Below are 17,436 nucleotides of genomic sequence, written 5' to 3' on the forward strand. Positions count from 1 at the left end.
AATGCAGTACCGCTCTGAGCAGGTTCTTCTGTAGATTAACAATGAATTCCAAAACCCCGAAGAAGGGCAAAATGAGCGTCAGTAAGTATGCTCCAAACTCAACAAATTTGTTAATGGATTGCCAATGGATTTTGGTTCAATAGTCAAACAAGCAACTACTTTGAAAGCTGCCATATAGGCAACTAAGAACATGGAGACCAGATACCATAGTAGGGTATGGAGAGAGAAGAGACAGGAGAGAAAAGGAAGCTGATGGGTTTGATAGGTTACAAAAATCATATTTTGGCGGAAAAACTTAAAACCTAAGTTGACTTGCAGCTAAAGGATCTATGTTTTTACTATTGAATGCAATAACCAATTGAACATCAACAACCCTATAAGAACCCTAGCATTTTCGAAAATAATAAAAGGGTTTAGAAAAACATACCTCTTGATTATACTAGTAGATAATCAAACAAAATCCCTCTTGTAGTCAATTGGGAGCTAGCACCAAAATTCTCGTGCCTCTGATGGTTCACACCCAACCCTAGCAACAAGGAGGCTTAAAGAGAGAGGATAGAGGAGAGGGGAGATGAAAATTTCGGATATGCCTTGGAAAGGAGGAGTGGCCGAAAATTGGATCCAAGGGGGTCCTTTTATAGTTGAATTAGGAAACCCAAGATAACTCTAATTATCTATAAGGGATATTCTAGAAATCCTAGAATTATCCTCCCATACCCGTCCACCTCTTATGGAGGAAGGTTCTAGAACCTCTTGTTCAACTACCGAACAATTACAATTAGACCCCTTCACTTTTAATTAATCCAATTAATCCTATAATTAATTCGAATTAATTTGTGATCAATTATTAATTCAATAATAATATTTATAATTAATATATTATTTTCATAACATATTAATAAATTCATTTATTGCTATTTATTAATCATATAATAAATCAATAAATCAATCTCTCCCTCTAAAAGTCATCCTATACAATTACTAGGTTTGAGGGAAACCCAAAAGAACTATGCTAATAATTCAAGTATATACTAATTCAATTATTGGCTTAGACACCTAATCCAACAGTATCCCACTTGGATAAGTATATAACTGTAGTTACCAATATAACTTCTAAATTAGACAAGAAAGAATGCTTCCATAGCAACTGCCGAACTCTGAACTTACCAGACATTGGCCCTAAGATAAGTGATCAAATATTCCTTCGTTCTTCAAGATATCGTATAGACATGAGATATGGATTAGAATCAATTTCATTGTCCAAGTTTTGTTTTCCAATTTTTGATTTTATATGATATCATAAGACTTCTAATTGAACATATCAATTTAGTCCTGGAAGGGCCCAACACTATAAGTCAACACCAAATCATCGAGGGGCCCAAAGATATTGCTTTTCCGGTTAGGGAAAAAGGAGCGTGATGAGTTAAAAACTCTTTAGATCGATTAGATCTTTAACAGGTAAATAAACAAGAACAATAAATACTGGAACACTTAGTGAATCAATCCGTATGTCGAATGATTAAAATATAGTCACACCTCAGCAGAGCTCGATGAAGAACTTCCACTGTAGAGGTGCGCTAGGGTTTACAGTACACTTGATAAAATAATAATTAAAGCGTTAATGATAAGATTGCATGCATGCAACTTATATACTAAACCCTAAAACAAAACACACGGCTGGACAGGCCCAAACCGGTGACAAAACTGGACTAATAACCGAGCCCAAGACACAACACAATAGACTCAACAGAACGAATAAACTTTGACTAATATGCTTGTATCCTTTACTCACCAAATCATACATGACACTTTGTTTAATAACATCATGTCACGAATGCGTTTTCGCAACACCAATGCACATCCGACTTGTAAATTACAACTCATATATCTTCGTTTTTAGAATATAAGATATTATTGTCTCAGAATTACTCGTGATATAATCCATGAAGTAATTCTCTGAGCGTGGGTTTATCCAATACTTAAATCTCCATTTCCAAGTACTCATGAATGTTTTATCAATACAATTACTATGTATAACTCGCTTAGACAATCTACAATCCAATTCATGACAGTCTTAATGCACTACTCACTTCCAAAAGTATGAGTGGCTGTGGAATTTGAATAATTATATTATTCGGGAAGTAAAACATGCAAAACGAAACACAAGAATAAACAATTGAAAAAGGCAGTAAACAAACTCATAAATAATCTCTATTATTTAATCACCAAAATTCAATTATATTTATCTTGTTACAAGTTTAAAACTACTCATCTAACTACTAAAACTAATATCATCTCTCAAACAAATGATCCTAGCATGCTGAGTATTTTAACCTTAATCAGAGCCTTTGTCAAAGGATCTACATGATTCTCTTATGATGATACCCTCTTCAGAATGAGGTGACCTTATTCAACTTTATGTCTGATGTAATGGTACTTTCTGTCGATATGTCTTGATTTTCCATGGTCTCTCGGTTCTTTAGTTAAAGCAACTGAAGCTTCATTATCACATTAAAGTTCCATTGGCTTCTGAATGGTTGGAACTACTCCAAGATCTCTGATGAAGTTCTTTAGCCAAGCCGCTTCCTTTGATGCTTCACTTGCCGCTATGTACTCTGATTCAAATGTAGAATCAACCAATGTGTCTTGCTTGGAACGTTTCCAAGTAACTGCTCCACCATTTAATGTGAATACCTAGCCAGATTGAGACCAAAAGTTGTCTATATCTGTCTGAAAGCTGGCGTCACTATACCTATTTACTCTCAACGTATCACTGCCTCCAAAGACTAGAATCACATCCTTTGTCCTTCACAGACACTTGAGAATGTTCTTGACTGCTATCCAATGAGCTCTACCAGGATTTCCATGACAATAACTGATAATGCTTAAAGCAAAGGACACATCAGGACGAGTACATGTCATAACGTACATGATCAATCCTATAGCCGAAGCATAAGGGACTCGACTCATATAAGCTATCTCTTCATCCATACTTGGGTTTTGAGTCTTACTCAATTTGGCTTTTCTCTTAATAGGTAGCTCTCTTTTCTTGGAATTTTCCATACCAAAACATTTCAGTACCTTGTCCAAGTATGTACTTTGACTAAGTCCAATTAGTTTTTTGTTTCTATCTCTTAAAATTCTTATCCCGAGAATATAGTCTGCCTGTCCTAGATCCATCATAGTGAAACACTGTCCAAGCCATGATTTTACTTATTGCAAGGTTGGAACGTCATTTCCTATAAGTAGTAGGTCATCAAGATACAATACTAGAATGGTTACTATACTCCCACTAGACTTGAAATACACACAGGACTCATCCTCACTTCTAGAGAAACCAAATTATTTGACTTTCGCATGGAAGCAAAGATTCCAGCTGCGAGCCGCTTCTTTCAATCCATAGATGGATTTCTCAAGCTTACACACTCTATTGGGAAACTTTTCATCAACAAAACCCTCTAACTGACTCATGTAAACATCTTCAGCCAACTTCCCATTAAGGAAAGCACTTTTGACATCCATCTGCCGAATTTCATAATCATGAAAGGCAGCTATGATGAGCATTTTCCTAATAGATTTTATCTTGTTCACTGGTGAGAAGGTCTCATCATAGTCAATCCCTGGAATTTGAGTAAAGCCATTCGTAACCAGTCGTGCCTTGAATGTATGCACATTTCCATCCATGTCGGTATTCTTCTTGAAAATCCATTTGCACCCAACCGTCTTCCGGCCGGGTACGTGATCAACCAAATTACAAACTAGGTTATCATACATGGACTTGATCTTGTTGTGCATTGCCTCTTTCCACTTCAAAGCCTCAGGGCCCACCATTGTTTCCTTGTAGATAGTTAGTTCTTCCAAATCCACCAGTGTACGATCACTGATAAACATATGACCATCTGCAGTTATATAGAAACCATAAAACTGAGGTGGCATGCTAACTCTATTGGAACGAAGAAGAGGTGATGAATTGTCAACTGGCTCAACTGAAATTTCTTCCTCTGGTTGAGTGCTAGTGTCTTCTAATCCTTCATTGGTTGACTCTTGAATTCCTTCAAGATCAATTGTGCTCCCACTGTCCTCTTTGCATATGAGCTCTCTCTCTCTCTCTCACTTCCCCCCCCCCCTTTGTCTCTCTCTCTCTCTCTCTCTCTCTCTCTCTCTGTCTCGCCAATGAAAATACACTTCTTACTTCTAGCTTCCAGCTTGTCATGAGTCTCTCGTCTAACAAAAGCTTCACAACCCCAGACTTTGATATGTGCTAATGAGGGAAATTTCCCTGTCCACATATCGTAAGGTGTTTTAGCAACCTTCTTAGTAGGGACAATATTAAGGATGTTGGTGGCTATCTCTAAGGCATACCTCCAGAAAGAGATGGGAAGAGTGGCTCGACTAATCATTGAACGAACCATGTCCAACAAGGTCCGATTGCACCTCTTAGCCACACCATTAAGTTGTGGTGTCCTAGGAGGAGTCAATTGTTAAACTATTCCACATTCCTTGAGGTAGTCGAGGAACTCGATACTAAGATACTCTCCTCCTCTATCAGATTGGAGCATTTTTATCTTCCTGCCTATTTGATTCTCGACTTCATGTTTAAACTATTTGAACTTTTCAAAGGTTTATGATTTATGTTTGATCAAGTAGATATAACCATACCTGCTATAATCATCCATAAACGTTACATAAAACACATTAGCATCCCTTGAGGTGGATCTGAAGGGTCCACACACATCTGTATGTATGAGGTCCAACAAACCTTCACCTCTTTCACAAGATCTAGTGAGAGGTGATTTTTTCATCTTTCCTTAGGTCAAATGATTCCAACACTCCATCCTTTTGGAGTTGGGCGATGCGTTTCTTGTTAATGTGCCCAATACGACAATGCCACAAGCATGCCTTATCTAAAACATTACATGAATCAATGTGAAATACATTATTCCCTAATATATAAACACAAGTCACAGTTTCATACACATTGATGCAAGGTAAAGCTTCAAATATAAAAACACCATTTTTATAAACTAAAATTGAACCATTCAGATCATTAAAAAAGTAACAAAAACCTTGTCTGAACAATGCATGAAATGGATTAATGTTTCACGCCATTTTTGAAGAATAGAAACAGTTAATCAAATCTAAACTAACATCACTTTTAAGCATAAGATGATAAGTCCCAATATTGGTAACAGGAGAAAATCGCATATTCCCCATGATTGGATTCATCCTCCCATGCTCCACCTATTCACTTTCTTTTAGTCCCTGCAAATTAGAACAAATGTGAAAATCACATCCTGTATCAAGGATCCAAGAACGAGTAGATTGTGAGTTATTAGTTTGAATAGTGTATATACCTGCAGATGATGGCTTCACCTTGCCATCCTTGATGTCTTGCAGGTACTTTGGGTAGTTCCTCTTCCAATGGCCCTTGTCATTGCAATAGTAACAAGTGGCCTCTTTGGGGTCACTAACAACTAGAATGCCTGAACTCGTCCTCGATTTTGGTCGATTTCTAGATGAACCAACATGGGCCTTTCCCTTCTAGTTAGCTTTAGGAGCAGCCTTCCTCTTCTTCCCTTTGCTTTGCCCAATGGCGAGAACGGGAACACTAATAGTAGTAAGGACTTGATTCTTTCCCTTCATTCCCGAATCAGCAATCTGTAGCAAGTTATGGAGTTGGGCCAATATGGTTTCTATGTTGTTCAAATGATAGGACAAAATGAACTGATCATAAAAACTTGGCAAGGAGTGCAAGACTATGTCAATGACCAACTCCTCGTTGAACTGCACATTGATCCTAACAAGGCTTTCCATGTACCTTTGCATTCTTTGCACATGGTTGCACACAGACTCTCCCTCTTTCATCTTGCAAGCCATGAGAGATTTGACCACTTCATATTTCTCTTGACGAGCTCTCTCGTGGTACTTTTCCACAAGGTCATTGTTCATCGCATATGTTCAATAGTCCTCATAAAACCTCTTCAATTCAGGGACCATAGTAGCGACCATGATGCAAGCAACGTTTGTTGCATCTTTGTAGTATTTCTTACAGGAGGCTAGTTGTTCTAGAGTAGAAGTGGCTTCATTGATTTCAACAAGTTCCTTTTCAAGGACATACTCTTTTCGCTCGAATCGAAGAGCCATCTTTATTTTACACATCCAATCATTATAGTTGGTGCTCTTAAATGTCACCTTGGACACGATCGAGAGTAGGGAGAAACTCGAGTTGTGGGTAGACGATGAAGGAGAAAAAATATCACCACGAGTAGACATCTATAGAGAAAAAAGTAGTTTTATATAGATGATAAAATAATCTTTAATATTTAACCCATAACAAATATTTGAGGCTAGGACGCAACTATGCGATTCACAATCTAGAAGAGGGATGTTGTAATCTAATTGTGAATTTCATAAAGGTAGGTAAAAGCAATTTACAAAATTTAATCAAAATAAAATTCCTAGATCTTTTGAGATTCATTAAATCTATTCATGACATGTTTAATCTCAGATTATGCTCTTCTATTTGTGACTGGGATACCGAGGATCACAAACAAGATGTGAATAACCATACAAATATGCTTGACACTCTCGATGTAATTTATCATCTCTAATTGATGTGTTGGTTAACCACACACGCTCCATCAACAACGATAATTCTTGAGATGGCCATTAAAACTCTTTATAGTCTCTATTAGTGTGTTGGTTAACCACATACTCTCCACTAACAACATATAAAGCATAATGTGAAATTTCATGGATTAGCATTCTTTTCACATTTTTCCTAAAGTAACTAGAGTGGTATTTAATGAAAGAGTTCTAGTACTTTAATAACATTATACTTTTCATAAGGTTAATGTTCTATCATATCCGTTCTGCTAACGACCCTCCACCAAATAAGGAAGCGGTGAGTGAGAGTGGACACCCATCCAACTACCATTTTATAGGCAGTTTCATTATACCCACTTAGAGTTCAACTTCATGGATAAGGCATACTAGGGACCCGACTGACTTAATCTTATACATATAGTAATTAACATTTAATGATATATATATATAAGGTGTATTTTAAAACTTTTCTAAAATACTAGGTTTAATTTAAATTTTTGAAATTAAAAAATTAATTTAATTTAAAATAAACCAACTAAGATTTAATATTTATCTTTTTATTAACAATTAATTAAATTAATTTAAATCTTTTGAGGATTAAATAATTATTTACCATTAACTATTAATCAAATAATTTAAATTTAATCCTAATCCCTTTCCATCTATATTTTCGAAAATCAAGGGATAAGGGTTATCCAATTTTAATTATTCTACTTTAAATAATTAAAATCAATAATTATCAAATAAGGAAGCCCTAGAAATTTCAAAAATAAGGGTGGAGGCCAGGTCTCAAGAAACCTAGCCCAAGTCGAAATTTGCATCCTTTAGGGTTTAATTTCTACATACCCTAATCTTGATCTATTAAACTATTATGCATATTCAATTGAAAACAAAAGCTCTCATACCACTGATGGGTTTTATAGGTTACCAAAATCATATTTTGTCGGAAAAACTTAAACCCTATGTTTGCATGCAACCTAACGGATCTATGTTTTCACTATTGAATATATAATAACCAATTGAACATCAAGAACCCTACAAGAACCCTAGGATTTTCGAAAATAACAAAAGGGTTTAGAAAAACATACCTCTTGATTATACTAGTAGATAATCAAACAAAATCCTTCTTGTAGTCACTTGGAAGCTAGCACCAGAATTCTCGTGTTTCTGATGGTTCACACCTAACCCTAGCAACAACGAGTCTTAATGAGAGAGGAGAGGGGATGTGTAACGACCCAAATTTTCAAAAGAAAATTTTCATTTTTGATTAGCCAAAACACATTTCCATAAACCACGAAATCCAAATACAATTGTTTTCAAAACTCATATCAATTACAATTTTATTTCAACACATCAGAGTGTCCCATAAAAATGCCTGAGAGAGTGCACGTCGCGCCGTCAAGCCTTGCCCTTGCCCTTGGGCTCAGAAGTACCTGAAACAAATGCACAAACTGTAAGCTAATGCTTAGTGAGTTCCCCAGAGCATACCCCGCACACAATCCACATAACACATAACATATTAGCTATTAAAGCTACATATATACTACATAAGCCATGCATACAACAATAAGGATGCCGAGGGCTCGTCCCCAGGGTCTTACTCCAGGATGCCATGGGCTCCCCACATGGTCTTACACCGAAGTTCCATGGGCTCCCCCATGGTCTTCAATAGGAAAGCCATGGGCTCTCCACATGGTCTTACATCCAAGTGTCATGAGCTCTCCCATGGTCTTCCACACATATATACCATATACAACACTAGCATGCTTCCTAGCTCAACAAACTATCATACCACATAATACAACTACAGCTAGGATGCCAAATATCATAGAATGGGCCGACCTTGGTGCCTTAGACCCATTGGTATGGTGAGGAGACTCACCTCTCACGAATCCTTTGCTGATAAGCTAGAATCAGATATGTCCCACGTGCTGCTCCAACTCAACTGCCTATAATTATTAACTAATTTACTTGTCATGATCCCACAATTACCCTCAAAGTCAAACCTGGTCAACCATGGTCAAAGTCAAGGTCAACAGTCCATGTTGACCTCAACTCGTCGAGTGCATCTAGCAACTCGTCGAGTTCCTGCAAAGTCCAGAACACCTGAACAAACCCTAGCCAACTCGCCGAGTTGGTTCATCAACTCGACGAGTTCACTTGATATCCAATCGACGGGGAAACCCGATCCGCCTCGTCGAGTTGCCAGGGCAACTCGTTGAGTAGCCCTCCCTATTTGGTTATTATGATAATCCATCGAATGCAGGGACTCCAGGGCTTAGATCTGAAACCCTAAGGTGTCTAGAAGGATAAAGTTTCCAAGTTTACCTTCCAGAACCACTCCAAATGCTCTAAGGCCTCTATCAAAGGTTGGAATGCTCTAAAGCTTAGCCATTTGGTCCAAGACTCTAGGGATCTGGAATCCCTCATTTCCAGAAAACTTTCTAGTCCCCAAAACATTCCAAAGAGGGAGGCTTTATGGACATACATGTCCAATGCATGTCCTTAAGTCAAAATGGACAAAAAGGGGAAAAATACACTAAAAACCCTTGCATGGCATCCTTGCATGACCCAAAGCTAGATCTGGCCCACCTTGGGACTATTTTGCCTTGAAAATCCATAAAGTTACAAACTTTATGAATCCCATGCATGCGATCAACAAGAATAATGGGAAATGAAGGGTAAACTCAAGATCTAGCCATTTTCAAAGATAAAAATCAAGTCTTGAAGACTTACAACAGTCCACAAGATGATCATGCTCAAGAGTGAGGGCTTGGTTTGCTGGATCTCATCCTTCTTCTCACTATCTCCTTTTTCTTAAGCTCCACAAATCACTCTTAGCTCACAAAATGGAAGAGAATGGGGATTAGGGTTTATCATAAACATTTTAGGATTTGTAGGCTGATGAAAGGTCAGCCTCAAGGTCCTTAAGGAGATTATATAGGGTGCAAACCCTAAAAATTAGGGTTTCTCTTTCCAGCTCCTACTCATCGAGTCGGGCCTTCTGACTCGTCGAGTAGGACTTAACTTCCTCGTCCTCTTGATAGCATCTACTAGACGAGTAGGGGCTCCCAACACGTCGAGTCCCATCATCAAACCCTAAAATTTTGAAAATTACATTAATACCTGGAACAGGTGTTACAAATCTCCCCCACTTGAACTAGACTTCATCCTTGATGTCTGTCGACCCAAACAAGTCCGGGTAGTGGTCTCGCATCTCATCCTCTGGCTCCCATTTCCATTCGGAGCCCCTTCGGTGCTGCCATTGCACCTTCACCAACTTTACTTCCTTGTTCCGAAGAACCTTGGTCATCCTATCTAGAATCGCAACACGCCTCTCAGTGTAGTTCATGCTCTCATCAACCTGAATTTCATCCAGAGAGACGACTGCGGCCTCGTCCATGACACATTTCCGAAGCTGTGACTCATGGAAGGTGTTGTGATTCTGGCTAAGCTCATCCGACAGCTCCAAGCGATATGCCACCATGCCTACCCGGGTCGTAATCCTAAAAGGGCCTATATATCTTGGCTCTAACTTGCCCCTCTTTCGAAACCTGATAACCCCCTTCCAGGGTGACACTTTCAATAGTACAAAATACCCCACCTGGAACTCAAGATCCGATCGCCGCCGGTCGGCATAACTTTTCTGACGGCTCTGCACGACTCGCAGCCGGTCACGCACCTGCTGAATTAGCCCGATAGTCTTGAGCACTACCTCAGTGCTCCCCAAGACCCGGTGTCTTACCTCGTCCCAGCAAACCGGAGTCCTACATCTCCTACCATATAACATCTCAAATGGAGCTCGGTCGATACTGGCGTGGTAACTGTTATTATATGAAAACTTTGCCACTGGAAGGTACGTATCCCAACTCCATCCAAAACCCAGCACACATGCTCGCAGCATATCCTCCAGTGTCTGGATCGTCCTCTCGCTCTGGCCATCTGTCTAGGGATGGTACGCCATACTAAAATGCAGCCGAGTGCCCAGTTCCTAATGGAACTTCTTCCACAACCTAGATGTAAACCAAACATCCCTGTCAGAGAATACCAACACTGGCACCCCGTGCCTAGCCACCACCTCTCGCACATAAATATCCGCCAATTTCTCAGCGGATATACTCTTAGATATCAGAATGAAGTGGGCACTCTTCGTTAATCTGTCCACGATCACCCATATGGCGTCCACACCCCTCGCCGTCTTCTGTAACTTCGTAATGAAGTCCATAATGATCTCTTCCCACTTCCACATGGGAATGGGTAGCGATTGAACCTTGCCATGAGGCCGCTGATGCTCGGCCTTGACCTTCCTGTAGGTCAAGCACCGCTCCACAAACCATGTGATCTCCCGCTTCATGCAGGGCCACCAGTAACTCAGTCTCAAATCTCTATACATTTTTGTAGCTCATGGATGTATAGAGAACTTAGACTTGTGCGCCTCCTCCAATATCTTCTGTCTCACTCCTCCAGTCACCGGTACCCATACCCGGCCACACTGTGTCAAAAGGCCCCGACTATCCTTAACAAACAAAGGATACTGCCCCCAAATCCGCTCTATCTTCCAATTCTCCTTCTTCACCCCCTCGACCCGAGCCTCCTTGATCATATCCAACAATGGAGAAATCACGGTCATCCTCAATCAAACGTTCCAACCGGGGAACCCGCCGCTTTGCGGCTCAAAGCATCGGCCACCATATTGGCCTTCCCGGGATGGTATAGGATCTCACAATCATAGTCCTTCAGCACGTCCAACCACCTCCTCTGCCGCATGTTGAGGTTCTGCTGATCCATCAAATACTTCAAACTCTTGTAATCAATATATATGGTGCACCTCACTCCATACAAGTAGTGCCTCCAAATCTTGAGGGCAAACACCATTGACCCCAATTCCAGGTCGTTAGTGGGGTAATTCGCCTCGTGAGGCTTCAACTATCTCGAGGCGTAAGCTATCGTATGCCCCCTCTGCATCAGTACCGCACCTAACCTTGAAATCGATGCGTAACAATACACCACCAAATCATCTAACCCCTCCGGTAACATTAGAATCGGAGCCTCGCATAATTTCCGTCTCAGGGTCTCAAAAGCCAACTGCTGATCCGTGCCCCACCGAAATGTCACATTCGTCTTGGTCAAGCGGGTCAATGACATAGCAATCTTGGAGAAATCCTGGATAAATCTCTGATAATAGCCCGCTAAACTCAAGAAACTACGGATCTCAGAAGCATTCTTCGGTACCTCACACCGCATCACTGCCTCAACCTTAGCTGGATCAATCGAAATACCCTCCTGGTTGATGACTTGCCCCAAAAACCGTACCTCCTGCAGCCAAAAATCACACTTGGAGAACTTGGCGTACAACCTCTCCGCCCTCAGGGTCTCCAATACCTCCCTCAAATGTTGCACGTGCTGCTCCTTGGTCTTAGAATAGACCAAGATATCATCAATAAGAACGATCACTGACCGATCCAGCATCATTCTACACACCATGTTCATGAGATCCATGAACGCTGCTGGGGCATTGGTGAGCCCAAATGGCATCACCACAAACTCATAATGCCCACACCGAGTTCTAAAGGTTGTCTTTAGTATATCCTCATCTTGAATCCTCATATGATGGTATCCCGACCGAAGATCAATCTAAGAAAACCAAGTCGCACCCTGCAACTGATCTAACAGATCATCGATCCTCGGTAACGGATAACGGTTCTTCACCGTTAGTTTGTTCAGCTCTCGATAATCAATTCACATCCTGTGTGATCCATCCTTCTTTTTCACAAACAGGATCGGAGCTCCCCACGGGGAACTACTCGGACGGATGAACCCTCGGTCTAGAAGCTCCTGAAGCTACGTAGATAGCTCCTACATCTTGGGCGGTGCTAGCCAGTAGGGTGCCTTCGCTATCGGAGCGGCACCCGAAACCAAATCAATGCGAAACTCCACCTGCCTCTCCAGAGGCACTCCTGGTAACTCTTCGGGAAAAACATCTCGAAATTCCCGTACAACCGGCACACTGCCCATATCTGCTGTAGTCTCGACCCTCGTATCCGAGATATAAGCCAGAAATCCGGTACATCCCTACTGCAGAAATCTCCTTGCCCTCGCGGCCGAACAGAGGGTTGGCCCCTGCGAGGCCTTCTCACCATGTATAACCAGTTCTCCCCCACTTGGGGTTCAAACCCTCACTAACTGGCGCTCGCAATCGATCATGGCCCCATTGGTCCCCAACCAATCCATCTCGAGAATCACCTTCCGCCCTCGCAACAGTATCGAAACTACATCAACACGAAACCTCTCTCCAAGCACATTCAGTACACAGTCCCGATACACCCTCGCAGCACTCACAGTGCGGTCATCTGCAATCTCCACCTCGAGCGGGGAATCCCGAAACTTCTTTCTAAGCGCAAGAGACACGAATGATCGGGTAGCTCTCGAATCGAACAAAACATGAGCCGACATACCCATGACCAAAAAGGTCCCTATACAAGCACCAAGTACACATAAGCAATGCAATTAATTGTAGAGTAGAGAAGAATAAATACATACCAGCCACGACGTCTGGCTCTGCCCGAGCCTCCTCGGTAGTCAACTGAAAGGTGCGACTCCTCATCGCTGTAGCATCTGCCTTAGCAGGGTGGCCATCTGTGATCCTGAGTGTGGCGGGCGCAGGCACTGCCACTGCTCCACTCCCTCCCTGCAACTTCGGATAATCGGCCCGTTTGTGGCCGGTCTGGTTGTAGTGAAAACTAATCAAGCCCTTCTTGGGCCAATACCTGATCACGTGGCCCAATTGCCCATAAGCATAGCATCCCGAGCCTGCCGCCCGACAAACCCCACTGTGCGGTTTACCGCACTTGGCACACCGGCCATGACCCTGCTGTCCCCAGCTAGAAGGATCCGAGGTCTTAGGCTTTTTAGCATGACCCACTGCCGTCTGTGCCTGCTCCGGCTTCTACTTGGTGCGAGAGTCCAATTCCATTTCCCGCTCACGGGCCTTCTCCACCATCCTGTTCAGGGTTTTGCACCCTGTAAAGCTCACAAACTCCCGAATATCATCCCTCGGCATGGAATGATATCTCGTCTGTCTCATATCCTCATCCGTAGCGTACTGTGGGATCAACAATGCTTATTCCCTAAACTTGGCGGTGATCTCCGCCACAGTCTCGGTGGTCAGCTGCAGGTCATGAAACTCCCTCACAAGCCGTTGCACCTCAATAGGTGGTGCAAACTTCGCATCGAATCGCCGAAAAAACTCGCCCCACGTCATCTCAGCCACACCGGCTACTCCCACCTGGCTGGTCACCTCTCCCCACAAATCTCGGGCTCTGTCTCTCAACATACATGAAGCAAAAACCACCTTTGCCGCATCAGGGCAAGAACTCGTGCGCTGGGCGTTCTCAATATCTGCTACCCAACGTCGGCTAACAATATGGTCTCTGACCCCGAAAAACTCCGGCGCTCCACACGCCTTGAGCTCCCGAAACGAGGGAGTTCGGGCCCCGACCTGGCCCACAACAATCTCGGCTCTGAATGACCTGAGCCTCTCCTCCATAATCTCCATCATCCCCTCCTTGACCGTCCCAAAGATCACTGGGGTCGCGTCAAGGATGCCCTTCGTTGTGCAACCTCTCATCAATGGGCTCGGTACCGCTGCCCGATCCAGATCCAGATCCCGATCTTGATCCTGATCCTGATCCCGCTCCTCCAAATCGTTTCATCACCATGCTGAACTGAAACCTCATAAATCATAATGATCAGGATAACTATATAGGGAATCTACCCACACCAGTCCTCCTTAGAGCTGTCAGATGTAACATTGGTTCAGGTACAGGTCATGTGCTTTCAGTAGTACGGGCCCAATACCACCTTCCACATCTACCTGTACCTTCCCCAAGGCTCTACCTGCTAACTCTAATTCGTTCCAAAAATAAATCGTGTCCAACAGACTATCACATATCTCATATCTCAGGCTATCCTAAGATTTTCTCTACTTACATTAATCAGACCAATCATAACAGGTTGCCTTTATGCATGCAAATTATACACAGAAAAGGATCAAATAGACTTTCAAATAAGAGATTCTACCCTAGGACCACAACCAAACAAGGAACAACAAATAAGGCCAAATCAATCATTCTAGGGCTATATGCTCCTAAACGTATACAATTTTAAAAGCGTACACATAGCAAAATCCATACGATTATCATTGCTCAAATACCAGTATAACAGGGCTATCATATTGGGGAACTACTTACTTGGCTTGGCCGATCACGCACGTTGCACTCTCATCTTTTCCATTCTTCAAAAGTTTTAACTTTTATTTTATTATTGAAAACAATTTTAACCATTTCCTTAGTTTGAGTCCTGACACACCCTAGAGTGTGCCTGAATCCCTCAAACCAAGGCTCTGATACCAACTTGTAACGACCCAAATTTTCAAAAGAAAATTTTCATTTTTGATTAGCCAAAACACATTTCCATAAACCACGAAATCCAAATACAATTGTTTTCAAAACTCATATCAATTACAATTTTATTTCAATACATCAGAGTGTCCCATAAAAATGCCTGAGAGAGTGCACGCCGCGCCATCAAGCCTTGCCCTTGCCCTTGGGCTCAGAAGTACCTGAAACAAATCCAAAAACTGTAAGCTAATGCTTAGTAAGTTCCCCAGAGCATACTCCACACACAATCCACATAACACATAACATATTAGCTATTAAAGCTACATATATACTACATAAGCCATGCATACAACAATAAGGATGATGAGGGCTCATCCACAGGGTCTTACTCCAGGATGCCATGGGCTCCCCACATGGTCTTACACCTAAGTGCCATGGGCTCCCCCATGGTCTTCAATAGGAAAGCCATGGGCTCTCCACATGGTCTTACCTCCAAGTGTCATGATCTCTCCCATGGTCTTCCACACATATATACCATATACACCACTAGCATGCTTCCTAGCTCAACAAACTATCATACCACATAATATAACTACAACTAGGATGCCAAATATCATAGAATGGGCCGGCCTTGGTGCCTTAGACCCATTAGTATGGTGAGGAGACTCACCTCTCACGAATGTTGTGCTGATAAGCAAGAATCAGATATGTCCTGCATGCTGCTCCAACTCAACTGCCTATAATTATTAACTGATTAACTTGTCATGATCCCATAATTACCCTCAAAGTCAACCCTGGGCAACCATGGTCAAAGTCAAGGTCAAAAGTCAAGGTCAACAGTCCATGTTGACCTCAACTGGTCGAGTGCATGCAGCAACTCGTCGAGTTTCTGCAGAGTCCAGAACACCTGAACAAACCCTAGCCAACTCGCCGAGTTGGTTCATCAACTTGACGAGTTCACTTGATATCCAATCGACGGGGAAACCCGACCCGACTCGTCGAGTTGCCAGGGCACCTCGTTGAGTAGCCCTCCCTATTTGGTTATTATGATAATCCATCGAATGCAGGGACTTCAGGGCTTAGACGTGAAACCCTAAGGTGTCTAGAAGGATAAAGTTTCCAACTTTACCTTCCAGAACCACTCCAAATGCTCTAAGGCCTCTATTAAAGGCTGGAAAGCTCTAAATCTTAGCCATTTGGTCCAAGACTCTAGGGATCTGGAATCCCTCATTTCCAGAAAACTTTCTAGTCCCCAAAACGTTCCAAAGAGGGAGGCTTTATGGACATACATGTTCAATGCATGTACTTAAGTCAAAATGGCAAAAAAGGGGGAAAATACACTAAAAACCCTTGCATGGCGTCCTTGCATGGCTCAAAGCTAGATCTGGCCCACCTTGGGACTATTTTGCCTTGAAGATCCATAAAGTTACAAACTTTATGAATCCCATGCATGCGATCAACAAGAATAATGGGAAATGAAGGGTAAACTCAAGATCTAGCCATTTTCAAAGATAAAAATCAAGTCTTGAAGACTTACAACAGTCCACAAGATGATCATGCTGAAGAGTGAGGGCTTGGTTTGCTGGATCTCCTCCTTCTTCTCACTATCTTCTTTTTCTTAAGCTCCACAAATCACTCTTAGCTCACAAAATGGAAGAGAATGGGGATTAGGGTTTATCATAGACGTTTTAGGATTTGTAGGCTGATGAAAGGTCAGCCTCAAGGTCCTTAAGGAGATTATATACGTGCAAACCCTAACAATTAGGGTTTCTCTTTCCAGCTTCTACTCGTCGAGTCGGGCCTTCCGACTCGTCGAGTAGGACCTAACTTCCGCGTCCTCTTGATAGCATCAACTCGACGAGTCGGGGCTCCCAACTCGTCGAGTCCCAGCATCAAACCCTAAAATTTTGAAAATTACATTAATACCTGGAACAAGTGTTACAGGATGTGAAAATTTCGTCTATGCCTTGGAAAGGAGGAGTGGCCGAAATTGGATCCAAGGGGGTCCTTTTGTAGTTGAATTAGGAAACCCTAGATAACCCTGGTTTCAATGTTATATTAATATCTCAAAATTTGGTAATTATCTACTACCTAATTATCTATAAGGGATATTCTAGAAACCCTAGAATTATCCTCCCAGAGCCGTCCACCTCTTATGGAGGAAGGTTCTGGAACCTCTTGTTCAACTATTGAGCAATTGCAATTAGAACCCTACAATTTTAATTAATCCAGTTAATCCCAAAATTAATTCTAATTAATTTATGATTAATTATTAATTAAATAATACTATTTCTATTTAATATATTATTTTCATAACATATTAATAAATTCATTTATTGCTATTTATTAATTATATAATAAATCAATAAATCAGCCACCCTCTCTAAAAGTCATCGTATTTAATTACTAGGTTTGAGGGTAACCCAAAAAT

General features: G+C 41.7%; 1 protein-coding gene across 1 annotated transcript; it reads right to left on the reverse strand.

Moving 5' to 3' along the window:
• Positions 1-5,541: 5,541 nt before the first annotated feature.
• LOC145111453 (uncharacterized) lies at positions 5,542-5,949 on the reverse strand. Its single transcript, XM_079047728.1, has one exon. It carries the CDS (start codon positions 5,947-5,949, stop codon positions 5,542-5,544), a length of 408 nt encoding a protein of 135 aa, XP_078903854.1.
• Between the last annotated feature and the right edge of the window lie 11,487 nt (positions 5,950-17,436).

Source organism: Lactuca virosa, chromosome 5, assembly GCF_052849685.1.
Source record: "Lactuca virosa cultivar CGN04683 chromosome 5, Lactuca_virosa_CGN04683_v6, whole genome shotgun sequence".
Taxonomy (NCBI): domain Eukaryota; kingdom Viridiplantae; phylum Streptophyta; class Magnoliopsida; order Asterales; family Asteraceae; genus Lactuca; species Lactuca virosa.

Excerpts from the sequence above, each read along its gene's own strand:
- LOC145111453 (XM_079047728.1), bottom strand. The coding sequence starts at position 5,949 with ATGAACAATGACCTTGTGGAAAAGTACCACGAGAGAGCTCGTCAAGAG.